This window comes from Sciurus vulgaris (genome assembly GCF_902686455.1).
Source record: "Sciurus vulgaris genome assembly, chromosome: 1".
NCBI classification, from domain to species: Eukaryota; Metazoa; Chordata; class Mammalia; order Rodentia; family Sciuridae; genus Sciurus; species Sciurus vulgaris.
The window spans coordinates 99,356,603-99,383,408 of NC_136461.1; the positions used below are offsets into that span (position 1 = coordinate 99,356,603).

Consider the following 26,806-nt stretch of genomic DNA (forward strand, 5'->3'; position numbering starts at 1 on the left):
TTCTCTGATGTTTTTACCCACCTAGCCCTCAAGTTAAAAGTACCATGTATGCTGTAAACACACATTGTACAGATCCTATGTACATAGATGGCATGCCAAACACATTCTTGGTTATAAATCCTGCAGACTGAAGTGTCCAATATTAAATCATCCAAGCCATCTTCAGATTTTCTCTTTCTCTTCCTATGTTCTCTAACTCATTGAATTTCATTCATCATCTGCTTAGTTTTTCAGGCAAGCGACCTGGAACTCCTTGACTCCTCCCCAACATCAAGTTCTGCTTGATTTGCTTAGATTATATTTTCTCTGCTTTTTACTGCCTTTACTCAGGGCCTTACTGTTTTCTCGCCTGGATTACTGCAGCATCCTTCCAATTGATCTTGATTCTAGACATAACCTTCACTAATCATTATCTACCTAGCAACCAGAGCTATATTTCTGAAGTGCAAATTTGATCCCATCACTCCCTTGCTTAAATTTCCTCATTAGCACCTTATAATTTCAAGTTAAGAAACAACATTCTAGCATAACTTATGAGACCCTACCCATCTGTGATTTCATCCGTCCTTATTTGGTTATTCATAACTGTATTATCAGTTCATCCATTCACCAGGATGTATATAGTGAGTACCTACTATGCACCAGGCAGATGTAGGGCTGGATGTACAATAGAGTAAACTTACGGGCAATGAGGGATGGTCCCTGTCCTCATGGAACATTCAGTATAGTGAGATAGGTTGAATACAGAAAATAGTTACGTATAAAAATATTTATAAATAGTGTACTAAGTTAGCATTCCCAGCCCCCTTTTTAATTAGAGAATTCCCTAAAGCACGTTAATTTATTTTTGACTTTTTGGAAGTTCATTTGTTACAGAAAAGTATTCTTGTGATTCATATGGAAATATAAGCATAGTCCTCTAAGGATCCACTGAGCAGTTAGCCCCTAAGTTCATTGTTAACATCTGGGTATATTTTGTGCATCACTCCCAAAATAATACATTGTTTATTAATCTGGTTATTAGGCAGTTTTAGCAATTAAATTGGTCAAGTAATTTCCTGTCCACAGAGGATAATGTACAAAAGGGTGGTTCCTGCAGAGAGAGGTGGAAAACTAGTGACCCTTGCCAACAATGTGCATATAACTGCTGAAAATGATTTAGGAGATGGTTCAGCCAGAAAGGACTCTTAGACTTAGGGCATCCTTAGTTTCCTTATTAGTAAGTAACATTCTATATTCTTTGGTAATTAAGATATATTTAGTAAGTAGTTATACATTTGCTATGAATTTTATATTACATAAATCTTGCTGGCTATCTGCTCTCTTATCCCCTTCTCTGTCACTAGGGAGGGGGCATGATGTTTTCCATCTGAGTTTATGGCTCTCTTAGTTGTCCACAATGTGGATATCAGTTGTCACCAGAGCTGTACTCCCATGGCTAGGGGCTGCTTTCTGTAGGACTCTATAGGGGAATAGCATAAGGAGAGAGAGGGCACCTGTATGAGTGCATCTCCAAAGTTAATAGAGCAGAATTTGGATATTTTTAAGAATTATGGAAGCCAGGTGTGGTGACATGACTATAATCCCAGTGAATTAGGCTGATGCAGAAGGATCACAAATTCAAGGCCTTCTCCAGCAACTTGGACCCTATCTTAAAATTAAAAAATTAAAAAGGCTTTGGGATATTGCTAAGTAATAAAGCACCCCAGTGCCCCGACTCCCCCCAAAAAAAAGTTGGGGTGCTGCTGTGCAGGGTTGTTTGGGGCACAGCTATGATAGGATTCACCAACTTTCTAGAATAGACATGGATGGCATACAGTATCACTGTCATGTAACAACCCCAAGTGTCTGGAAGGATGTGGGAAAGAAGTTATAAGATAGAATGCCTGATCTAGTTGCTTATGGATGCAGGAGAAAAATAACTTACCCTCCTCAGAATCCACATTCTTCTCCCTTTTCATACACATCAGAAGTATGCATTGGGTCTAATTCTAGTTTAAGTTATGGTTAATAGGGGTGGGAAGTAGGTAGCAGGCTGAATGGAGATGTTCCCACCCCTACTATCAAAAGGGGCTGCTGTCAGTAGTGTTACATGTTCATACTGGGCTGAGCCAAGCATTTTTTTAACACTACTCTGCTACATCTGTGATGATTAAAAGTACGATTGCCCCAAATCCTAACTGCCATGCAGCTTGGATAGAGCCTGCTGATCATGACTGATTTATTCAATTTCTAGGTTTAAGGAATGGTAGGAAGAAGAGTACTAGGTAGAAGCAATTTGCTTTCACTCAAGGGGAACATTTCAGTTTTTTCTTGGGCCCAGCATGGGCCTCTTGACTTTAGCAGTATGGGCAGTTCCTGGCACTCGGTCCACTCAGATACCAAGGATTTTCTAAGTGATCTTGTTAGGCCACTCTCAGGCTTTCTCCAGAGAATCTAGGCAATTGGAAAAGAAAGCATATACTTACCAAGAAAAAATGAAACACAATCATCCATCCCCATCCTCCATCCAAGGTTTTAGTGTAAGATGGGGCTTTCCCCTCCCTCTTCAGCATGATGCTTCCTCTGTTTTAAGTGCAGAAGGTCTCTGTGACAGATCCAAGACAGTTGATTCAGTTGATAAGAAACTAAACGTTTGAACTTTTGTTCTCTATGATAAACAGTAAACTCACTGTTTACATGTGCATGTCTGACATAACTAAGGATTTAGTTAACTATAAAGCCTGACCTTCCTGATGGTTGAGCAGCCACTCCAATTGTGCACAAGATCCTTTCTTGGGCTGCAAGCCAATTCTAGGAGAAGCTGTGTGTCACCCTCCTGGTCCTCTTGCAAACTCTTGACTCTAGTGGGGTGAGGGTAGGAAGTCCCTTTATAAAGCACTTGCTAAATTGTTGCTTTTCTAAGAAATTGAATAAATATGACAAGTGGAATACCTGTTCTTTTAATGGATCCTGGGTTAGGGAAAAAAAAAGTTGAAAAGGGCAGTTGGGGGTACTGAAATTTGGCCTGTGTAGTAGAGGGTACTGTATTGAGGTGGCTCTCTTGGGAATGATGGTGGTCTCATGGTCCTGGAGATGGTTCTTGTCCTTAGGAGAGAAATGCTAAAGCATTCAGGAGTGAGGTATTCTCTACCTCCTCATGAAGTGTTCAATAAAATGTATATAAAGAGAGCAAAAAGAAAATGTAAATGTTCCGAGGAAGAGGTACAGCACTTGTTTCCTACTCAGTTTGAAGGCAGACTGGCTGTTTCTGGAAAGGAGAATCTGTCAGCAGTATGCGGAATGGCTGTCCAGTGAACAGGCTGGACAGGAAGAGATGCTGGTCATCACAAACCTTGTAGAAAACCAACTCAGTATATGATCCCATTTCTACCTTACCTTCGATGTTGTGCTTTCCAATGGACTCCCCTGAAGACAAGTCAAGTGAGGAGGAAAAATAAATCACACTTATTTCCGTAGAATGTTACTCTTTTTCTAAGGCATTTCATTCCGTTGCACTGTGAAAACAAGTGAGCATTGTAGGGCAGAGCCAGTAGAGGCTCTCCTGCCAGTGGACTTTACTTCCTGAGGGGAGGAGGAAAGGCTGTAACTTGAGAGCATCTCAGGCCCGCCCTCCACCCACCCCTGCTCGGAAGGTAAACTTTTTCACAGTAAGATCAAAAGTAATTGTCAGTAAACCAAGGGCAAAATCCTTCCCGTGACTCTGGGGGATGGGGCCTTAGGATTCTAATACACGTTCCAGAGGTTCCTCAGGGAGATTCTCAAGACGTGAACAGAGGTGGGAAATATATTTCCTTGACCACAAATGGCAATCTCGGAGGTCAGAGTGAGTGCTTAGTTTGTGTAAGGCCTGGGCTCAATACCTATCACTAGAGGGGGAATAAAAGGCAGTCTTAAGTAAGTTCAGACTGTGTGATCCTTTGTGTTCATTGACTAAAGATTCTGGTAACAAATTTGGAGTCTAATCTTTTTTGTTTTTAATAAATTTCTTAACTTCAAATAACTCCCATAAAAGGAGTATATTTATATAATATCAGTGAAGCTTTTTCTTATTGAATTTTGGATTAAGGCTGTCTCCTAGAAAACTACTGGAACAGTTCAAATTTCTACTCCCATTTCCTTCTGCTCCACCCTACAAATAAAGTCAACGGGAAATTTCCTTTCATCTCCCCACACTAACATTTCAGATTTTAAATTACAGTGTATTTTAGGCCAAAGTATTTTTCTTGTATCCAGAAAATCTGTATGTTCCCTTCTAAAAAGCAAGGGGCTTTTCAACCTTTTAAACTATAACATTTTTCAATGAAAAAGCTTAGTTGTTTGGGAGAATGCTCTGTAAGTGTAACCATGGAAAGATTATGCAATTATGTGGTGCTGGTGGTAGGGATCAAATAAACATTCAGCAAAAGGCAAAACCCAAAGGAAAAAGGGGAATGCCTTTCAGAGAGCTCTTCGTTAATCACACACTCCAGACAACATTTTTAGTAAACATCTGTAGGACTGTATTTGACCTTTTTTTTTTGGTGGCGCACTTGCTTTTTTAAAGCAAGGTGCTCTGATTCTAATCACAAGATGAGATCAAACTATGCTTTGTATTGATAGAGAGCTCTGATCCCCAGGGCTGGGGCCAGATTTGAAATATGGCAAACAGGTAGTCTAAGAAGGCTGCAAAGTCCCAGAGATGGGCCCTTCCAAACCTAAGGAAGCTTTTAGGTGTAGTAGGAAATGTAAACTTGGGTAGAATGTCAGCTTTGCCATATTTTTAAGCCTTAAAGCTCTAGAAAAGTTACCTTCACTGAGTCCATTTCCAAAACTAAAATGTGGCAAATACTATTTTTGCAAGGTTGTTGTGAGGATTAACAATGTATATGTAAGGTGACTATCTTATTGATGGAGCTGCCACCAGCAACTGGTGGCATTATAGACATGGTGCATGTCTATAATCCCAGCAATTTGGGAGGCTTTGAAGCAGGAGGATATCAACTTTGAAGCCCACTTTGGCATTTTGGTGAGGCCCTGTCTGGAAATTTAAAAAATGAAGAAAAAAGAAAAAGACTAGGAATGTAGCTCAGAGGTAAAGCACCCCCTGTTAAATCCTCAGTACACACACAAAATCCACCTTTGGGTGATTTGTTAACACCTTGGCATCTATCTGATCCACAATCTACTTAAAGCATGTAGGGTCTTTTACATAAATAATTCCCTCAGCTTTTAATCTAGCTCTTGGCCCTAAAGCTATTCAGCATGAATGCAGCATGGTTTCTTAAGTTACCACTATTACCCTGATTTGTCAGAGCCCATGCATAACTTTTAACCCTTAGGAACTTGAGCATTTAATGCAGTGCTAGAATTAAGAGATTTTATTTTTAACTGAAATTCTCTGTCCTCACTCCTTATGCAGAAAAGAGTTAACATAGTTGGCCTGAGACTCCTATGCTGTGAAAAGTCTTAAAATATTGGCCTCTGCCTGGCATCTGGGAACTTAGAATCTTTCAGTAGAGTTCCCACTATTCCCATATGATGCACTATGCCTACAATGTTCCAACAGCATGGCTTATGCTAGACAGTTGCTTTCCTTCTAGGTCTCTGGAATTTTAGCCTGTGCTAAGCAGAAAGTGTTTCTGTGACCATCCCCCGTTGGGCACTGAATCTCCAGTAAGCTTCCCTGGTTGGTGGCATTTCACACTTATCATAACCCATTGCTGGGGAGAATAACTGCATCCTGTGATTTCACTGAAAGAGGATTCTTGGAAGTTTGTGCCTGGTTTCTTCTTGACTTTGCCCCATCTACCTTTTCCCTTGGTTGATTCTGCTTTGTATCCTTTGACTGTAATAAACTACATAAGCACAAGTACTCAGTCCTTTGAAGGCCTAGTGAATCAAACCTGAGGAAATCATGGCACATACCTGCAGTCCCAACCACTCAGGATGAAGCAAGAGGACCTCCAGTTTGAAGCCAGCCTCAACATCTTAGTGAGAGCTTGTCTCAAAAAATGAAAAAGGGCTGGTGATGTAGTACAGTGGTAAAGCACCCCAGGGTTCAGTCCCCAGTACTGCCAACAAAACACAACACTTGAGGGACTATAAATTTTTTTGTGTTTTCTGGAGAAAAATATTCTCCAGAACCAACTGGCAGTGAGGGGTGGAGATATTGATTTACTGTAAGAAATTAACCCACATGATTGTAGAGGCTGAGAAGCCAAGATGTATACTCAGGAAGCTGATAGTATAATTCCAGTTCAAATCAAAGGACCTGAGAACAAGGAGAACCAATGATGCAAGTTTCAGTTCAGTTTGAGTCTGAAGGCAGAAAACCAATTCCCCAGAGCTCAAAGAATTATTTCCAAGCTCTGTATTCTATTCAGGCTTTAGATAGATTACATGAAGCCCACCCATATTGGGGAAGGCAACCTTTACTGATTTCAGATTTAATCTCATCCAAAAATACCCTGGCAAGCACCCAGAATAATGTTTAACTGAATACCTTAGCATCTCATGACCCACTCAAATTATGAAATTAGTTATTGAAAGGGTGGTTTTGAGAAAGACCATACTTCAGCTTTAGTTCTGTACAGACAAAAAATCAGCCATCTTCAGCCCTGAGCTCTTTCCAGTACAATCTTAGGTTTTATCAATGAATTGGTTATATGATATCATACCTCATGGGCTTGTTATGAAAAATAAAGTATGCTACTCATTTCACTGAATAAAGAGTTACCACCTTTGTGCTACTGTGCTGGACAAGGGAGTATGTGGTAGGCAGAGTGGTTTGTTCCTAAATGCAATGAATGACTCCTACAGAAAGGTTAGAACTATGCCTGGTACATAATACTCAATACGTTTGCTAGTGAGTATGAGGGATGCTTTCAAAAATTAGTTTCAATTTAAAAATCAAACCTTGTTACCTTTAATCTTTCCATTTGACTGCTTCTAAGGCACCTAATTTTCCTATTCAGTCATCTTGAATTCTTCATTCTTCCTTGTTTCCTGTTTGCTTTATCTCTTATATTTGATCCTGAGCTAATTATCTCACCAGGTCTACTTCTCAAAAATGGAGATAAATCATAAAATCGAAGACTAATTCTACAAATTAATCCTAAAGTTTCCCATTTACTCTTACGTGTTTCAAAACCCACCTGCTAACAGGAAAAGGCTCAGGATTCTTAAGCAGGTGAAGTCCTTGAGTGAGCTGTCCTTTCAGGTTTTTTTTTTTTTTTTTTTTTTTAAAACCTCTTAAGTTAAGGGACCAAACTAAAGCATTTGTTATTACATAAATATTCCTTTTGGTGTATCCTGTCTTTGTTTTGCCATTTCCTCTGCCTGGAAACCCCTTATTTCTTATTGCAAGCATCCATTATATCTTTAGAGGCCAAGTTCATACCACAAAACCCTTGTTTTAGTTATCTATTTATTCAGCAAAAATTCATTCAGAGTCTGCTGTGTACAAAGAACTGTTCTAGATTCTTGCTCATTCCCTCAAGATATATATTATATAGATGCTAACAGGGAAGAGAGATAAAACAAATACACACACACACACACACACGATATGGAATATGACATACATCCATTTCCCTTCAGTGCAAACTTAGGGGTTTGAGGCATGTCTCATTCAAAATCTGTTACCCTTCACATAGCACCTTATACTGATATTCTTGAGTATTTTTTATACTGTGAACATATAAACTGCTGAAGAGCAACCAGGGCTGTATTCACATTCAACAAATTGAGGTCCTTTGTACCTACTTGTGCACCATTCTGTTGTTGAGACTTCTCTGATGGTATGGGTAAAGATCATAGGCTCTGAGTTTGGAGTACTGAGTCTAAAAGGTGTCTTCTAATCCCTTAGCTTGAGTTATACAAACACAAAATAGGGCAAAATGAGGAAGAAGTTTCTGGAGTAATAATAAGTACTTAGTGAAGTTAGCTATTATGTTATTGAGGTAGAAGAATATGCTTGATTTAAATATTCAGACACTTCTGTTAGAATACAGGCATTTGGGGAAAATTCTGAAAGAAGTAAATAATCTGGAACAGACCATTTTGAAAAAAATTATAACTTGATAACTGAAAACAATGAGCATTTTGATTAGGATTTTAAAGAATTCAGAAAATCCCTAAGCTTTCCTTCAAACATTTATTTAACCTAATGAAATTTTATATACAAAGTAACCTTGACATGCTGCTTCAAAACATGATCCTTTCTTAACAGCATCCTGATAGGCTGGTTAAAAAGCAACTCACTCGAAAATAAACAGACTAATACTAATGTAATGCACATTAAATGAATGGCTTCACCACTGCAACTTAAATAGTTCTATAAGATAATTAACATAGTAGGATTGAATCCCTGTGACAGGCTGCTGGAGAACTGATGAAAGAGATCAAGAGGCCATTTTGTGCACTGCCACCGTGATGCCATCATGTTTTTGGATCATAATGTTCCTGGAATAAAAGAGGGAAATATTCAATAAAATGTTAACAAATAGAACTTCAGTGTAAGACTGAAATAACATTTTTCTATGTATGACAGCAATAAATTACACAACAAAACATTTGGGAAATATGTAAAAGTATATTTATGAAATATAAAAATGAAAGTAATCCTTATTCACAATCAAATACTGTCAATATTTTCTTGGTTCTTTTCTTGAAGTGCTGGGGATTAAACCCTGGAGCATCACAAATGCTATTTTCTGACTCTTTCAATCTAATATATACGTTTTTTTCTCTTTTTACAAAACTGCGCCTTTTTTTTTTTTTTTTTTTCCCCACACACTGTTAAGGAATACATCTTTAGTATTTCTATTACTGTAGAAGTTACTATTCTTTTATCAGTCTTATTTTGTGCTATTTATTACTTTTTCTTGGTAGACTGATAATTCATGACATTCTTATTCTTTACTGAAAAGTCACTGTGGCCTGAAAGCACATTAACTTTAGAGGTCAACCTATCTGTTCCTATGTTTCTAAAGGTGAAGAATTCCCTCTGAAGTACTTTGAGGACTGCCAATGACAGGGCAGACTTTCCAGGGATTTTTCTGGAATAAAAGGAAAGGAAGAGATCAACCAACATCTACTCACCCATTATCTGATTCTAGGCACACCACAGGAATGTCAGTGGGGTCAGAGGTTAGCTTAGCTGCTTGCTGAGCCAGAACAGATATCACCCCAGCATGTTCATCTGACAGTGTCCCACGACCTGGAAAATAGATGTCATGTTACCTGACTGTCTAAGAACAAGTATAGCACTATAGTAGTATCTCTTATTGAATTATTCTCCCTATGAATTAGGAGTGCTGACATGAAATGATTCTTCCCTGATAGTCATCTGGTTATTTCATTGAGAAAGTCAAGCAACTGTCCTTGAATCAAAAAAGTCATAAATGACAATCTTCAAAGTCATTCCCATCACTATCTCTAAACATCATCTTAAGCATATCAGGAAGCTGTAATTCAAGTCAATCTGAAAGTCACACTGGCTTTATACAGTTAAAATGTTTTAACAAGAAACTCAGAGGTGAGATTAACCAAAAGCAGTCAATAAGAACAAGAGACCTGGCAAAACTAACTCCCTATGGGAAATATGATTTTCTTTTACTAAGTTCAACCTCAAAGGACATAAAATTCTTTTCTCAGAGATCAGAGGTAAGATCATCTTGGTAGCATATTCTATAAACAATTCTTTCTTTTTTGTTCTGGTACTTGAAATGAATCCAGGGTGCTTAACTACTGAACCACATCCCTATCCCTTTTTATATTTTATTTTGAGACAGGGCCTTGCTAGATTGCTGAGACTGGCTTTGAACTTATGATCCTCCTGTCTCAGCCTCCCGAGTAGCTGGGATTATAGGCATGTGCCACCACATCAGGCCCCCATGACTCAGAACTTTTTGATAATGTTTTATAATATAATTAAATTCTGGGTCCCAGATGCAAAATTTAATTACTAAGTTTACAACAGACTTCTATACATAAAAGCAACATAAGCTTAACTGTGCCTGAAACTGAAAGAACAGACATGCCACCATGACAGACTATGGATTCACTATTGTCATATAAAACATTCACTGACACAGTTCAGTCTTCAAACTTTGAAGTTTCTTCAGAAAATGATTCAGTTTTAGATTTCTACACTTGAGGGCTGGGGAGATAGCTCAGTCGGTGGAGTGCTTGCCTTGCAAACACAAGGCCCTGGGTTCGATCCCCAGCACCACAAAAAAAAAAAAAAAAAAAAAAAAAAGAGTTTCACTAGATTTCTACACTTGAATTTCTGTCTTTCCATTACTGACCCTGGCAAATGCTTCAAAAAATTTGCCTTTTTCCTCCAATGACTGATTATATAAAAAATGACTGAGTTACAGGTTACCAAAATGGTACAAGGCACATTAGAGATCAGCAAATGTAATTTTACAATCATTCCATTATTAAACAACAACCCAGTTGTTATAATAGATAACTGGAAACTCTGAGGCTCTGAAAAGTTCTTTTTGGTCCAAGTTCACATTACTAACAAATGGAAGAATGGGGATGAACTCTGATGTGTCCAATTTTGAAATCCCTATTTTGACTGCCTACTAATTTCTTAAGTATAGTTGGGCTAACAAATGGCACCACCTACCTTGTAGGGTTATTGTAAAAATCAGGAAAAATGTATATAAAGCATAGCTGTTCCTGTATACGGAATTCAATAAATGGTAATAGCTGTCATTATCTGAAGTCTTTTCTAGTCCCAATTTAAAATGATTCAAATACCATTTAAGTAGACATCTATTTTGTACTAGAACTGTAAGACATTTCTATTTATGTGCCAATTAAAAGTTTCAATTTTTAAATCTTATTTATAATCTCTCACAAAAGTTCTCAGAAACTTTTGAGGAAATAAGAGAATAGTAGTGTTAACAGGATTCATGTTAACCTTGATGGGGGTTGGACAAAACACTTACAGCCCAGATTAAGTCCTTGTGAATCTGTGCATAGGACTCCAACAATGGACGGATTCTTCATTCTAATTTCAGGAACATATGAAAAGTCAATCAGATGATGTGAGAAAATATTTAAATAATTATACCAAGTACAGGCTTTCTATGTACCAGCCATTTTAAAAATGCTTGAGCATTTCCCAACCTATTACCACACCCCTGAATTAAGTTATATAATTTGTTTAAATAAAACATTTTCTAAGAAAAGACAGTGTCAAATACTGCTGAACTTTCAAGGGCCACAACATTGCAACAGCTAGAATTTTTTTTTTTTTTTTTTTTGCCTTTGTTATAGATGTATGTTTTAAGTATCCTAACTCGTTTAAGTTGAAAAACTTATCAGGAGTTCCCTCCCAGAGAGAAGTGAGAAATTGGGGCACTGGCGGCGGGCAGGTGTCTCTCACTATTCCGTACACTTTTCCAATTTTGAATTTTACATAGATAACTAGTACACTTTAAGGGGTGCTCAATTCCCTTAAGTACCAAGTAACTGGAAGATGACACACACGAGAAGAGATACGTGTGTTTGTTACACTGCAGAGCTCCAGTATGCACACCTGGTATTCTACCCAAAAGTTAATCCGTTTCCCAAACTCTTGAAGAACCACCATGACCATGCAGACGATTTGAACACCACAGGTGGCTTGGGCCCGGGAGGCTCGGTGAAGAAGTGTTCGGAGCCCAGCGCGATTTTAATTCCGGGTCACCCACCCATTCTGAGTCCCTGGGCTCGCGCAAACTCGGGGCGTCCCCAAACTCCCCGGCCGACACCCGCAGCTCTATTTACCCACTCAAGTACCCCTAGTGCGACTTCAGGACAACTGAAAGGACCCGCACTACTCACGTATCCTCCAAGTGCTGCTCCAAAGTCGCCTCCATTCCGCTCAGTCCACCCCCGCACAGGACCTCGCAGTGCGTCCAGTCTTCTGCTACAGGCCTAGGTCACATGACGCGGACGAAGCGCGCATTCAGACGGCGCCTCCAAAGGGACCAAATTCATAGCGGCGCAGAGTCCGAGTTCTTCACAGGAAAACATCACTGCGCTCGCGCGGGGCAGGGACTCAGGAGCATTGTGCTGCCGTGTGGTGATCAGAGTCTGACTCCGCCACGGAACCAGGAAGCGCGGATTTCGCCCCAGAGGCAAGAGGTCCATAGCTGGACCCCTCTGGCACTTGGCTTCGGCGATTTTTAACCTTTGGATTCCGGTTTAAACGACTCTGAGTCCTAGCTCGCGCCAGCTCTTGTGCAGATTTTACTGTAACCCGTGGATCAGGCAGGGTCTCTTCTGGGTGGAGGGGCAGGTACGCAGAAGAGGCCGGACTGCAGGGAAGGGACGCAAGGTTAAAATCGCTAGCTGGGTGCTGAGAACGTGTCGGAACTTTAGTAAGTTAGTGATATTTATAGGAGAACTCAAAGTTTTGAGAGGTATAGTGGTTTTCAAGTTATAACTCTTGAGACAACTGGGTAGGACTACCCAGTTTAAACATAACTTCTTTTTTTTTTTTTTTTTTGCGGTGCTGGGGCTTGAACCTGGAGCTTGCACTTTACCAACTGAGCTATATCCCTAGCCCCTATTTTATTTTTTTTTAAAAAGGAAAGACAGCTACCCATATTCCCACTATCCAGAGATGACTGTTAATCCCTTGGAGAATATCCTTTTCAGATGGCTACCTTTGCAAATGTATGCTTTCACCGTTTTGGGATTTTTTTTTAAAGCAAGTTTGGCATACATACTGGACATAAACTTCCGTACCTCGGCTTTTCACAGAATTTAGCATAAATTATTTCTCCATGACAGTAGTATTCACTTGCATCCTTTGCAACAATACCTGCAAGTTAAAAAAAATTTTTTAAAAGATAGCATTAGAAACTTTCGAATATGATGACTTGAAGCATTTTGTGCCAGTGTCTAGGGAAGTCAGACTGCTTCCTGCCAGAAGACCTGCCAAAGAAAATGCATATCTGTACCACCTCCTTCAAGTTCCATTTGGTAAAACTTTGCTGAGCTCTAGTTCTCTAAACCTTCACAATCTATCCAAATAGAAATATAATGTGAGCCACATTTGTAACTTTAAATACCCTGGTAGCCACATTAAAAAGTAAAACAAATTAATTTTAATAACATTTTTTATGCAAAATATCATTTTAACATGTAAGTCAATAAAAATAAACTGAGATATCTTACCTTTTTTCTACTATAGTAACTCTTAAAAATCCAATATGTATTTTTCACAGCACATTTCAATTAAGTTTAACTGCATTTCAAATGCTCAATAGATGTAGGTGGCGTCTAGTGGCTAGGACCCTGGCCAGTATAGCTCCAGGGTACCTCAGATGATCTCAAAGCCAGATCAATGATTAAAGGACTCTCAGAAGGGCTGCTGATTGCTTTTTAATTGTAAGGAATGTCTTTGAAAGGGAAAGGAGAAAGTTAGGAAGAGAATGGCAGCTGACTCATAGCCTTGCCATGCGGGAAGTGATGAGGGAGGGCAGGCTTTCCACGTCAGCCCCTCTTTCTCTGCCCTGCTTTCTTCCTGCCCCTGTGCAGGAAGGCAGAGGGAAAGGAATAGTGAATAGAAGCTGGTCCAGTGCTAGAGGACTGGGGTGGGGTTGCAGGAGTCATCTGACCCCTAATTGTTTTGTACTTTTCTTCAGCTTATATGATATTTGATGAAACTATTTTTTTTTTTTTTTTTTTTTTTTTTGGTTCTGTTTCACTTTATTGTAAAAAGTGAGGTGTCCTACTAAACTGAAGAATTAAGAAAAGGCAATAAGCACTTAGCGAAAACATGGTCTTTAGGAAACCGTTCTTGAAGAAACTACATCAAAAAATGCCATGAAAACTTAAAATTAAGCAATGCTATGCAGAAGAAAAAAACTTTGCAAGCCTTGTATTTTAGGGATAAAGCCACAGGCATAAGGCCATAGGCATCTATAATTAATTTTAAAAAGGCAAGCCATGCCACACTAGATGAATTTTTTTAAGAACAGTATGGAAGGAGCTGCAAACAAACAAACAAAATAACTTCTCACCTGTCATTCAATAGAAATAAAACAAATCTACCAATAAAATCTAAAACAAGCTGGACTTAAAAGCTTGCGTTTCTGAACTAAGGTCATGAAATTACACTAGCAGAGAATACAAAGTAAATACTATACATGAATGCCAAGTCAAGAAAATTTGAAATAAAACAACAAAAAATAACCTTTTTTTCCCTCAACTTTCTTTTTATTTATTTATTTATTTTTTAATTGTAAACAAATGGGATACATGTTGTTTCTCTGTACATGGCATAAAGGCATACCATTTGTGTAATCATAAATTTACATAATGTTGTTTGATTCATTATGTTATTTTTTCCCTTCCCCCCACCCCTCCCACCCCTCTTTTCCCTCTATACAGTACTTCCTTCCTCCATTCTTGCCCCCCTCCCTAACCCTAACTCTAACCCTAACACTAACCCTTCCCTCCCCCCATTATGTGTCATCATCCACTTATTATTGATATCATTCGTCCTTTGGCTTTTTGAGATTGGCTTATCTCACTTAGCATGATATTCTCCAATTTCATCCATTTACCTGCAAATGCCATAATTTTATCATTCTTTATGGCTGAGTAATATTCCATTGTATATATATACCACAGTTTCTTTATCCATTCATCAACTGAAGGGCATCTAGGTTGGTTCCACAGTCTGGCTATAGTGAATTGAGCAGCTATGAACATTGATGTGGCTGTATCTCTGTAGTGTGCTGATTTTAAGTCCTTTGGGTATAGCCAAGGAGTGGGATAGCTGGGTCAAATGGTAGTTCCATTCCAAGTTTTCTAAGGAATCTCCACACTGCCTTCCAGAGTGGCTGCACTAATTTGCAGCCCCACCAGCAATGTATGAGTGTACCTTTCTCCCCACATCCTCGCCAACACCTGTTGTTGCTTGTATTCTTGATAATCGCCATTCTAATTGGGGTGAGATGGAATCTTAGGGTGGTTTTGATTTGCATTTCTCTTATTACTAGAGATGTTGAACATTTTTCCATATGTTTGTTGATTGCTTGTAGATCTTCTTCTGTGAAGTGTCTATTCATTTCCTTAGCCCATTTGTCAATTGGATTATTTATATTCTTGGTGTAGAGTTTTTTGAGTTCTTTATAGATTCTGGAGATTAGTGCTCTATCTGAAGTATGATTGGCAAAGATTTTCTCCCACTCTGTAGGCTTTTTCTTCGCATTGCTGATAGTTTCCTTTGCTGAGAGAAAGCTTTTTAGTTTGAATCTATCCCAGTTATTGATTCTTGCAAAAAATAACCTTTTAATATTCCAACAGTCCTAAAACGGATACCAGAACTCATAAATGAATTTTTCAAAGTTTACATGTTGTGGATATATTCAGGACATCCATTTACAGGTTTGGAAATGACTGATTTTTTTTTTAAGGTGGTTTAGTAATAACTTTAAGGCCCTTTAAAATATGTGCAAGAATGATTTAAGGTTCTTTTCATTCTTGAAGCCTGAAGAACTGTCTAAATAAAACTGAACAAGTTCTACTTAGTAAGAATTAAAATTTCTGGCATAAAATGATATTATAAAAAACCCAGCCCTTTGCCATGTGTAGGTACACCAAGAAGTTACATCATCAACCTGTAAACATTTGTTAATTTCAATTCATATTTTTAATTATTTATATTACTAACTTAAATTAGTATTTTTGGTTTTGAATGCTAGTAACAATTTCTGAGGTAATAGTGTTCCAGAGCAAGTCCCATCTGTGGAACCAACATGATTCCATGACCAGTTGTTCGCAGTCCCACAGAAAAGATGTCAAAAAAGTCATCAATAGTAGTAGATGGGAGTTTATTAGAAGGGAAAGGAAGAGGGGAAAAAAGGGACTCTCAAGGCAGAGAGTGGATTCTTTCAGAAGAGATGGACAGCAATGGCCCTGTCCTCCACTTATATTGGGGGTTCCAAGGGAAGTTTTCCAACAAGTTCTGTCTAAGCCCATTTCTCAACTACTTTTTTTTTAAAGACAGGGTCTAAGTTGCTGAGGCTGGCCTCAAACTTGTGATCTTTCTGTCTCAGCCTTCCAAATCACTGGGATTACAGGCACGTGCCACCACTCTGAGACTCTGCTACCCCTCTACTGAACTGTGGTCATTCTCTCCAGTGCTTGGGGTCACAGGCCTTCAGCGGAATAAGCCCTTTTGAGCCACCAGAGGGCACCAAGGCCACAGAAAGTCCTGTTCAAATGAAGGGTCTGGGGTGAGGGAAAGGAATCTGTAAGTCTATTGAGATAGCTTTGATAGAAAATGGTGGAGGGCATCATGCTATGTGGGTGGACTTGGAATCAGATGTAGACTTGAATCCTGTCTTAGCTGCTGACTACCACGTGATTTCTCAGCCTCAGAGGGTGCCTCAATGATGTAGGGGTATATCAGGGTGTGGGGAAGAGTATAGACATACTTTATGAAGGGGCTGGTACGTTGTGGACATCAATCTGAGTAAGGAAACTTTTTTTCTTTAGGTTATTTATAATTTAGGTGAAGGCTAGGAGTGTAGCTCAGTGGTAGAGTGCTTGCCCGGCATGCAGGAAGCCCTGGGTATGGTCCCTAGCACCACAAAAAGAAAAAAAAAAAAAAGTATATAATCCAGGTGAGGATGGACATAGAAAATAGCAGTACAAAGTAAGAACAGAATGGCAGAATGATAGATATAGGTGTCAAGCAGTCTAGTGTTCATGAGAGAGACTAGGTTTACATAGCTTCTCTTTAGAGTGGTGTTAAATGAGGTTGTTATGGTTTGGATGTGAGGTGTACTCCAAAAGCTCACCTGTGAGACAATGCAAGAAGGTTCAGAGAAGAAATGATTGGGTTATGGAGTCTTAACCCAATCAGTGAATTAATCCCCTGACGGGGTTAATTGAGTTGTAACTGAAGGCAGGTGGGATATGGTTGGAGGAGGTGGAGTGCTGCGGGGTGGCTTTGGGTTATATATTTTGTATCTGGCGAGTGGAGTTTCTCTCTCTGCTTCCTGATCATCATGTGAGCCTGTCCCTCCACCATACTTTTCTGTCATATTCTGCCTCACTGCAAGCCCTGGAATGGAGCCAGCTGTCTGTGGACTTAACCTCTGAAACTGTGAGCCCCCAAGATAAACTTTTCCACCCCTAAAATTGTTCTGGTCAGATCTTTTAGTTGCAGCAGTGAAATAACTGACTAAAATTAGAATTAAATAGACTTTTTGTATATATTTTTATAATAGGCTTTTCTGTAGTATAAAAATTATAAAATATGGTGAGGAAAAATAGCTGAAATTCTACCCCAACTGTAATGTAAAATAGCTAACTAGAATGGAGTAGGATTTGGATAAGGTGGCGATGGGAAAGGCACTTTCTAGGATCACAAGCATCTTGCCTGCTGAATCCTCTCACCCCACTGGAGCTGCAATACAGCACGCTGGTGGGAGCAGCTGGGGTGGGAGCCCATCCAGCCTTCCAGTAGGCACCATGGAGACCTGAGTCATGGATCCAAAGCCGGAGTCCTTGTGATAGTAGTATCAGTATCATTAGTTGCTCTTATATATGGAGTGACAACTGTGTACCGGGCAATTCACAGACCTTATTTGTCCCCACTACCTTTCCAAAGCAGCTCCTATTATATCCCCCTTTTACAGTTAAAAACCTCAAGGCTTAGAAGATCAGTATTTGCTCAAGATCATCCTGCTGGCAAGAAACAGAACTGAACGATTACCTCCCTCTGTCGCTTCAGCCCCAGCATAGTCCTAGAACTGGGGATGGGGGGAGGGGGGCTGTTTTGGAGTTCTAGTCCGAGCCCTTTATTCTGCAGCGAAGAAACCTGAGGCTCAGAGAAGGGAAGTGGCTGATTTAGAGCTTTAACTTCAGATTTTTAACTTTCTTTTGGAATTCAACTGTATGGTACTTTCAGATGCTGCCTCAGAGCTTCAGTTAAACCAGCTCCAGAGATATTCATTGTTACGGATTGAACTGTGTCTCTCCAAGATTCATATGTAGAACCCTAACCCCCAGAATCTCCGGGTATGACCTGTGAAAACAGGGCCTTTGTAGACATAATCCAGTTAAAATGAAGTTACTAGGGTGGGCCCTTATCCAGACTGGTATCCTTATCTGAAGGGAATATTTGGACTTCGACATGCATAGAGGGAAGACAGCGTGAGGACCTACAGGGAGTAGATAGCCATCTCTAAGCAGGGAGAGCAGCCGAGAACAGATCCTCCCTCATAACCCTCAGAAGTGAACAAACCTGCCCACACTTTGATTTTGGACCTTGCAGATTTGTGAGACATACATTTCTGCCACCCAATTTGTAGTATTTTGTTATAGCGTTCCCAGGAGACCAATATGCTCACATACCCATAAATCTGCAAGTCGATGCTGGTAGCCTCTCATTATTAGAAGGACTGGTTGAGAAGGTCACCCTCCCAGAGGCAAAAGGAGAGAGTAAATAATTTGTCCAGCTTGCCCCCAGATTTACTGTTTGGCTAAGATATTTTTCTTTTATTGGACATTGGCCACCATGGTGGCATGACACTTCTTTGACCTTGAATCTTTATGTCTCTGAATTTGACCTATAGAAAGTGCTCAATAAATGTCTACAGAAGAAGTGAGTGGGAAAATAGGCTCCTGGCCACTCTGATTCTCTTCAAATAATGGATTGGGCAGGGGAGTTGGGTACAGCCTGTCAGTGGCTGGAAGTTGAAGTTGGGCGCTAACACAAAGTTTAGAGCTGACCCCAAATTTTGGAAGACACAGTATAATATATTTTAGATGACTCAGGGTGGGCTAAAAAAAAGTTCCAGTACAGGAAACTATTTTCCCACTGCTTTATTAATTTTGCTACTAAGGATAAATGAGATGCAGACTTCTATATCCAAATCTTCATTAGATGCCCAGTTAATACAGCCATGACAAATGAGAGTGAAACCCTTATGAATAAAAAAAAGATCAACCCAGTATAAAAAATTGCAGACCAGAGAAAAGAAAATTTAGAGGAGCTGATAAAATACCCTAGCTTTAATTAGACTGTCTGCATCACACATCAAATCAGACTTAATGCCAAGATTTATTGGTCTTGGAATTGGGTAAGTGAAATAAGTGCTTGAAAATAAATGGAAAAGAAATCACCTACATTGCAATGTATTTGAAGTGCAGGCCTGTATGCAGGCTTGGCCAAACGTGGGCACATATCTGCTTTGCTGTGTACCACTCTACTGGACATGCCTCCCTGGAGCCCCAGTTGGGTGTCAAGACCCTGCTTATGGGGGAACAAGAGTTGCTATTGGTAACTGGCCCTGCTGTTGCCCTGGAAAAATCATCCTTGGGCAGTGAAATACCTTTGTTTCTTTCTTTTCTTTTCTTTCTCTCTCTCTCTCTCTCTTTTTTTTTAACCACCTATACATTTAGCAAGGAGTTACTGGTTCTTACCTCGGAGAAGAGAATGTGAAATCGAGGTGGCCCACTCAGTTCTCCACAGCTCACCACAGAGCATAGCATGAACTTTCTTTCTGACTGCCACCTCAGAATCCATGTGTAGATTTGAGAGCTTATTTACCATCACAACATGTAACTGGCCTCTTGTAAGCTTTGGACAAGTCCACTTATGCCTTAATATCTTTTTTTCTTTTTTTGTCCATGCTAGATGAAGATACCAAAAATACCACCTCATATAGTATTGTGATAATTCCATGAGACAGTGCATATAAGCCCCTAACACAGTCCCAGAGACCACTGGAAGCACAGAATAAATGAAAGCTATTTTTGTTGTTAGGATCTCAAGAAGTGAGTAGCTGAGACATTTGAATTAGGCTATCACTGTTCTTAAATTTAAAGCAATAGTTGCTGACCCTAGCTTATGGAGGAGTATGAAAGGAAATCATTAACATGATGTCAGATAGCTCATGGAATTGGGAAGGGAAAAGAGCTGTGTCTAAGCTTCCAGTGACAATGCTCTAAATGCCCATGCTGCCCTTGCCCCTGGTATGAATGTGCCACACCTGCTTGCTGCACAGGGGCCCCTTCTGCAGTAGGAAGGTAACCCCATGCCCAATGCTGCCCTTGCCATCCAAGTGGAATTTTCCCAGAGCCTCTGAACTGAAGGCAAGGTAAACTTGAATGTGGAGGCTGAATCACATGTCTGGCTTCTGTTGCAAATTTGGTTGGGGAGGAAACCTGCCTTCTGTAACTCTCATAAATGTCCAGACCATAGCAAAGCTATTCATGGGAGACTGGGCATAAGGAAAGCATTCCTAGTGTCTCTTCTGGAGGGCTTCTTGCTTTGCAAGGAGTAGCTACAGCTAGGGCACACACTGCCTCTTTCACAACTTGAAGAGCAACTTTTCTGGGCAGCATCCATGCCCTGGCCAAGGAAAGGGATGCATTCTGCCCGTCTGAAGTATGAGTCCAGTCTTACAGGAAGTTCAAGAGCACTGGTCCTTTTGCAAGGTGCACCTAGAGATAAGGGCAGTAAAAATGTGTGCCAGAGTCTAGGTGTTAGCTATGGCCTCACTGGAGATCCACAATTTCATTTCTCTATTGTTCCCTTACCCCTAGTTTGCCAAAGACTGTGCTGGGAACAACAGTAAAGCAGACAGTGTCCTCACTCAAGGCCTGTGGTCCATACAGTAAATGAGCTAGAAATAATGAAAAAGAAATCCTGAGTTGAATTTTTGGGTAAGAGACAATTTCCAGACGTGATGGTGACCACAGTCTATGCATCTGGCCCTGGCCGGAGCCTGTGGCTGGTGCTCTAAGGATTGCAGATTCTAAGGAGAGGATTCAGGGGTAGGCAGCTGTCCCTCTCCACAGTGAGTTTTTAGGGGGAGAAGGAAAGAGGGAGTGGAAAGAGGATGAAAAGAGAAATATCCATCATCAGGATCAAGTCCTTCTCAAAACTTGAGTGTGTGTCTTTACCCTCAATGATGCCTAGACAAGCATCTGACTCTTGGAAGGGGATGGGTACATGTCTGTTCTGTTAGTGAAGAACTCCACGTTGGAAATGTTGCCCTCCCCAACCCTTCATCTCTATCCATTCACACATATGATTTCATTTTAATCCTGTGGTCATCCCCTGGGAGATATCTATCCCCATGTTATGGATGAAGTAACTGAGGCCAAGGTCATAGTTCATGTAAGTGCTCATGGCCTTGGGATACTAAGGCTGAGGCCACCACTCTTCAGGATGATGATCCCAGGTATGCTGGCGCCTCTGTAAGTCTGTCTTTGCAACCAGTTTAGATAACAGCCCTGTGAGCCAGTCCCACGAAGTGGCTGAGGGCTGCCTTCTTCCCAGCCCTCCCCGCAACCCCTGCCACCAACAATGGGAGGACTTGTCCCTATACCTTCAGCACAACACCGTATATCAACTGTCACATTAATTCTGGGCCACCAGGATTCTCTCCCAGGAGAATGTCAGAGGAAAGGAGACTCATATCTCATTGGAATTTTCATTTGCCAGAGGGGAAATAAGATGAATATAATGTGTCTGTCAAGGTGGAGAAGGGCTAATCTGAAAGCAGCATAGATCACTTTAAGAAGGGAGCAGTTTCTCACTCTCTGGACAAGAGAATGTGATGAGGACCAACTTCTTTTTTGAAAAAGAGCTGAGAGAATGTCTAGGGACACAAGCTGCAAGTTCTCTGGCTCTCTCTCCACTTGCCCTTCCCCAAGATGGTCATTACGTTTCCTATGTACACCCACAGGACAAAGTCTATTCCCTGTTCCTGGAGAAGTAGTTAACCTTTGGTGAGGATTGATTATTGCCAGGCAGTGTATGAGTGTTTTATACAGTCATGTGCTTGACCAAGGGATACCTTCTGAAAAATGCATCATTAAGTGATTTTGTCCTATGAATATGAAGTGTATGTTCACAAAATAGGTAAGCGAGATTTTCTTGGAGGGTGGGTACTGGGGATTGAATCCAGGGGTGCTTTACCACTGAGCTACATCCTTAGTCTTTTTTATTTTTTTAATTTGAGACAGGGTCTCCCTAAATTGCTGAGGCTGGCCTTGAACTTGTGATCCTCCTGCCTTAAGCCTCCCTAATGTCAGGGATTACAGGTGAGTGGCACCTGGCAATCTCTGACTTCCTGCTGCTCCTGTCATGTACCAGCAATGTGTATTTAGTGACATGCATGCAGGCCCTGGGCTCTCATTGTGTGGTTCACAAAGGTTTCAATTTGTAGCCTGCAACTTCACTCCCAAGCAAGATGGTAGTTCTGTTCTTAGAAGTCTGGAAACCTGGCATTGACTTCACCTCCCAACGTGAGTGAAAGTCCTTCAGGTCTTGAGTAGGGGTTTTTCATCTATATGGAGGATTTGTTCTGGTAAATAATTTCCCTCCACAATCAGTTCATTTGAAGTTTTCAAATATTCTTCAGCTGTGTTTGCATCAGTGCTCACAAACTCACCACTGACTCTCACATAATGTAATGTATAACATCATTATAAATGATTGAATCTTTTTTTGTTTGTTTGCAATGCTGGGGATTGAACTCAGGTCTTGCACATGCTAGAGTTGGCCCTTTCTGTTTTTATTTTCAGTTGAGATTTTGCCAAATGGTCCAGACTGGTTTCGAACTTGTGATCCTCTTGCCTCAGCCTCCTGAGTCACTGGGATTACAGGTGTGAGCCACTGTACACAACAGGCCCAGCCTTTTCTTTCAACATCACAAACTCTTTGCTTTGGCTCTAATTTTTTTGGTGCTGAAAAGAATACATTGGTCTCCAATCCAGATCATTAGACGTTTGTTCGTATCTGATACAGAACCTTCTCAGATTTGTATTAGTATTGCTGCCTTTAACACAGCACATTCCTTAATAGCTTCTGTCATTTTGCTCCTGTTCTTTCAGATCATCCCTATAGTGCAAAGGGATGTGCTTGACTGGAAAGAAGAAACTATTGTTGATTGTTTCCAGGTCAGTCACCACATGGCCTCTTACTGGCCACCTCAGCAGAGGATTGTGTATGTTCAGGGACCATGATGAACAAAACAATGTGGGATTAAATCACGCATGAAAGAAAGTGATGCCGTCGAGAGGGAGATAAACATACTCGTGGGTGCAGTGGTGCACCCCTGTAATCCCAGCAACCCCAAAGGCTGAGGCAGGAGGATGGAAAGTTCTAAGGCCAACATCAGCCACTTAGTGAAGTCCCATCTCAAAATAAAAAACAAAAACTGGGGATGTTGCTCAGTGGAAAAGCACCCCTGCACTTACTCCCCAGTACCAAAAAATAAAAATAAAAAGAAGAGTGAGGTACACACAAGAGGCATGAGATTGAGCCAGGACACCAACCACAACAGGGTTACAAAGTAAACTTTTTTCTTTTTTAATAAATAGAAAGAGCACATGCTAAAATAATGATAGAAAGAATAGGAAATACTTAAACTGGTAAACACCATTTATTACCAAGTACTGGATCCTATACATAACTGTATGTGCTGTCCTTTTATATAAACGGTAGTATAGCTATTTACACCAGCATCATCCCAAACATGTGAGTAATGCCTCATGCTAGGATGTTAAGATTGGTGCACACCTGTCATTCCAATGTCCCGGGAGACTGAGATAGGAGGATTGCAATTTCAAAACCATCCTTGGCAACATAATAAGGCCCTAAGCAACTTAGTGAGACCCTGTCTCAATATAAAAAGGACTGGGGATGTGGCTCAGTGGTTAAGTGTCCCTGGGTTCAATTCCTAGTTAAAAAAAAAAAAAAAAAAGATGGCTATGATGTCTATGATGTCACAAGCTGATAGAAAATGTTTGACTCCATTATAATCTCCTTGGGCCACTGTGGTATACGAGGGCCATGGTTGACTGAAACATTGTTATGTGGCACATTACTGTGCTTACTATCCAGAGACCTAAAGTCTGAAGCGAGCCGAGTGCTGTGATTGGTGCCATGTTACACATATGGAAACAGCTTTAGGAGGTTGACTCGCCCAAGGCTACCATCTAGTAAGGGTGAAGTCAAATGCAGATTTACTGACCCCAAGCAATGCAGATGCCTCAGCCCCCAAAGTGGCCTGGGCATCCCTGCTTGAAGACCACAGTGCCTTCTCTCCACCCCATTCATGTGTCTTTGGCCATCCCCTTAGGGGTCCCTGCTGACCCCAAAGGGGACCTGCCCTTTACTAGTTGTAGAGGCTGGGTCCAGCTGGGGGCTGGAGTGACTGGAGGCACAATTGAAACCCGGGGAGTGTTGGTGTTGGTAAGCCAAAGGCAAGGGTCCCAACAACACAGGTGACATTAGCAATCAGGGCTCAGTATGCTGAGGACATCCTGGCTACTTCTGTGAATGAACTTGCAGTGAAGAAGACCTGAGGCCCTTCTTGGTCAGTCAGAAACCAGGTCATCCAGCATCTGCCCAGCCGTGGTGCAGGCTGCTGTGAGAACCTTAGAAATGCCATGGCCGTGAGTTAGGAAGGCCCTGGGGACCACAATGATGTGACTTCAAAAACCCAAGAGGAAGCACACATCTGGGATGCTCAGAATGCATGAATCTCAGTGTTAAATTCTGACCCTTTGTACCAGCCAGGGGCAGAAGCACCCTCCACAGTAAAGAGCCCTGACTGGGGCCAATGTCACGGTCACTCCAGGGTTGCAGGTCTCATCCTCTGTGGCCAGAGGCAGGCTTCCTAATTAATATCACTTTGGCTCTGACAGAGCTGGCTGCTCTGTCTCAGGCCTTCTTGCTGTTTATCCCTCTGACTGATGCTGGTAACATTTAGTCTGTCAGGGAGATATTTCATGGATGCCCTATGTGGTGGGTGGAAACAGCCAGGAAATGCTATTCCCTAGTTAAGGCAGCACTGGAGATGACAGGAGTGTTGATGGAAAGGCCCAGGCCCTTTTCAGACTCTCTTGGGGATAGGGGAAGGAGGCCATGTGGGCTGTGGAGGGGCTGGCAACCTGGGGCTGGAGCAGGGACCACTCACGAAAGGCCTGAAGGGAACAGTGGGGGAGGGAACCAAGGAGCTTTTTCCTGGGCTTTTTCATGTAGACATATCACATCTGTGTTGGTGCTGGGTAAGGCACACAAAGGAAGCAAAGAGGAAGGAGAATGTTTTCTTGCCATCCCTAGGGTCTGAAAACTCTGCTCCAAACCACCATTTCTCCCTACCAGAATTCCATGCACTAATCATAAGACTGATCTCAAAAGGGACAAGTATTTTATATCCCCCAACAAGAACTGACTTTCACTGTGACGCCCTTAACACTTTGTACATTACTGTCAAAGCCTAAGTCTCAAGAACTTAAACACATGACTCCTCCATATATAGAATGGACACATGCAAAGACTCAGTGACTCATGAGTGAGGGGACCAATAGGATAGGAAAGCTGGATCAAAGTACATTTTGAGAAACTGGATATATTAGAAAAAAATTTTCTAGGCTAATCATAAAGTTGGTTGCCTTTGCATATGTGATTAATGGTTTTTGACACAGGATGCCAATACCATTTGGTGGGTTTTTGATGGTCTTTTCAACAAATAGTGTTGGGAAAATTAGATATGCACATGCAAAAGAATGAAGATGGATGCTTACAAAATATCATGTACATAGAAATTAACTCAAAATGAATCAAGAACCTGAAAGCTAAAACTATGAAACTCTTAGAAGGAAACACAAGGGGGAAACTTCATGACGTTTCACAGTGATTCCTTGGATCTGACACCACAAGCACAAGCAACGAGAGAAAAAATAGAGAACTTGAACTACATCAAAATTTGAAACTTTGATGTATCATAGGACTTTATTAACGAAGTAAAAGAGTAATCTATGGAATTGGAGAAAAATTTGCAAATCATATATCCACTACCAGGCTAATATCCAAAATATGTAAAGAACTCCTACAACTCAACAACAAAATCTGATTTAATTTTTTTCTTTTGCAGTACTGGGGATGGAACCCAGGAGTACTCTACCACTAAGCTACATCCCCAGCCCTTTCTGGTTTTTTTTTATTTTTTATTTTTATTTTTTATTAAGACAGGATCTGATCTCACTAAGTTGCTGAGGGTCTCACTAAGTGAGGCTGACCTTCAACTTGTCATTCTCCTGCCTCAGCTTCCCAAGTCACTGGGATTATAGACCTGAGTCACCAAGCCCAGCTTGATTTAAAAAATTAACAGAGAACTTGAATAGACATTTCTTCATAGAAGATAAACAAATGGCCAAACATATGATCAACATCACTAATTATTAAGGAAATACACATCAAACCCACAATCCACTCACATCTATTAGGATCAGTGCAGTATTATCAAAAATCAGAAAATATTCACTTATGATAGAGTGCTAGCCTTGCATGTGTGAGACGGTGGGTTTGATCTGCAGCATGGCAATAACAACAACAAAAAGATAGAAAATAACAAGTGTTGGCTAGGATGTGGAGAAATTGGATCCCTTGTGCACTGTTGTTAGCCACTGTGGAAAAGAGTAGTGTTTTCTCTCAAAAAAGTCAACAGAGTATTACTGTGTAATTCAGCAGTTCCACTTCTGGATATATACCCAAAGGAATTGAAAGCAGAGTCTTATGTTGACATCTGTATGTGATACCCAAAAGCTGAAAGCAGCCTGAGTGTCTGTTGTTTTGTTTTGTTTTGTTTTTGGCTACTGGGGCTTGAACCTGGTGATACTCTACACTGAGCTACACCCCCAAAACTATTTTAATTTTTAAAATTTTGAGACAAGACCTCACTAAGTTAGTGAGACTGGACTTGAACTTGGGATCCTACTGCGTCAGCCTCTATAGTCTCTAGGATTGCAGTTGTGCACTGCTGCACCTGAC

At 40.7% G+C, this 26,806-nt stretch overlaps 3 protein-coding genes across 7 annotated transcripts in view; 1 reads left to right on the forward strand and 2 right to left on the reverse strand.

Moving 5' to 3' along the window:
• Window positions 1-3,628, reverse strand: part of SLC16A4 (solute carrier family 16 member 4) — a 40,702-nt gene extending 37,074 nt beyond the window's left edge. For 2 of the 5 annotated variants that reach the window (XR_013759383.1, XM_079111387.1), the window contains exons 1-2: window positions 3,374-3,624; window positions 2,469-2,843 (exon numbers count right to left, since the gene is read on the reverse strand). Coding sequence is in view for 4 of the 5 variants with exons in the window: in XM_079111387.1 (XP_078967513.1) it covers window positions 2,469-2,555 (87 nt within the window). In the remaining variant the exon portion in view is untranslated. Of the gene's footprint in view, window positions 1-2,468; window positions 2,844-3,373 lie in introns of all 5 variants that reach the window. The other 3 variants (XM_079111388.1, XM_079111386.1, XM_079111385.1) reach the window with 3 other exon arrangements.
• RBM15 (RNA binding motif protein 15) overlaps window positions 1-26,806 on the forward strand; it is a 212,368-nt gene that overhangs the window by 41,176 nt on the left and 144,386 nt on the right. The window lies entirely within an intron of this gene.
• LAMTOR5 (late endosomal/lysosomal adaptor, MAPK and MTOR activator 5) lies at window positions 8,039-11,978 on the reverse strand. The gene is made up of 4 exons (XM_079111473.1): window positions 11,827-11,978; window positions 10,947-11,008; window positions 9,085-9,202; window positions 8,039-8,445 (listed from the first exon to the last, which is right to left on the reverse strand). Exons 1-4 carry the CDS (start codon window positions 11,859-11,861, stop codon window positions 8,385-8,387), a joined length of 276 nt encoding a protein of 91 aa, XP_078967599.1. The 5' UTR covers window positions 11,862-11,978; the 3' UTR covers window positions 8,039-8,384.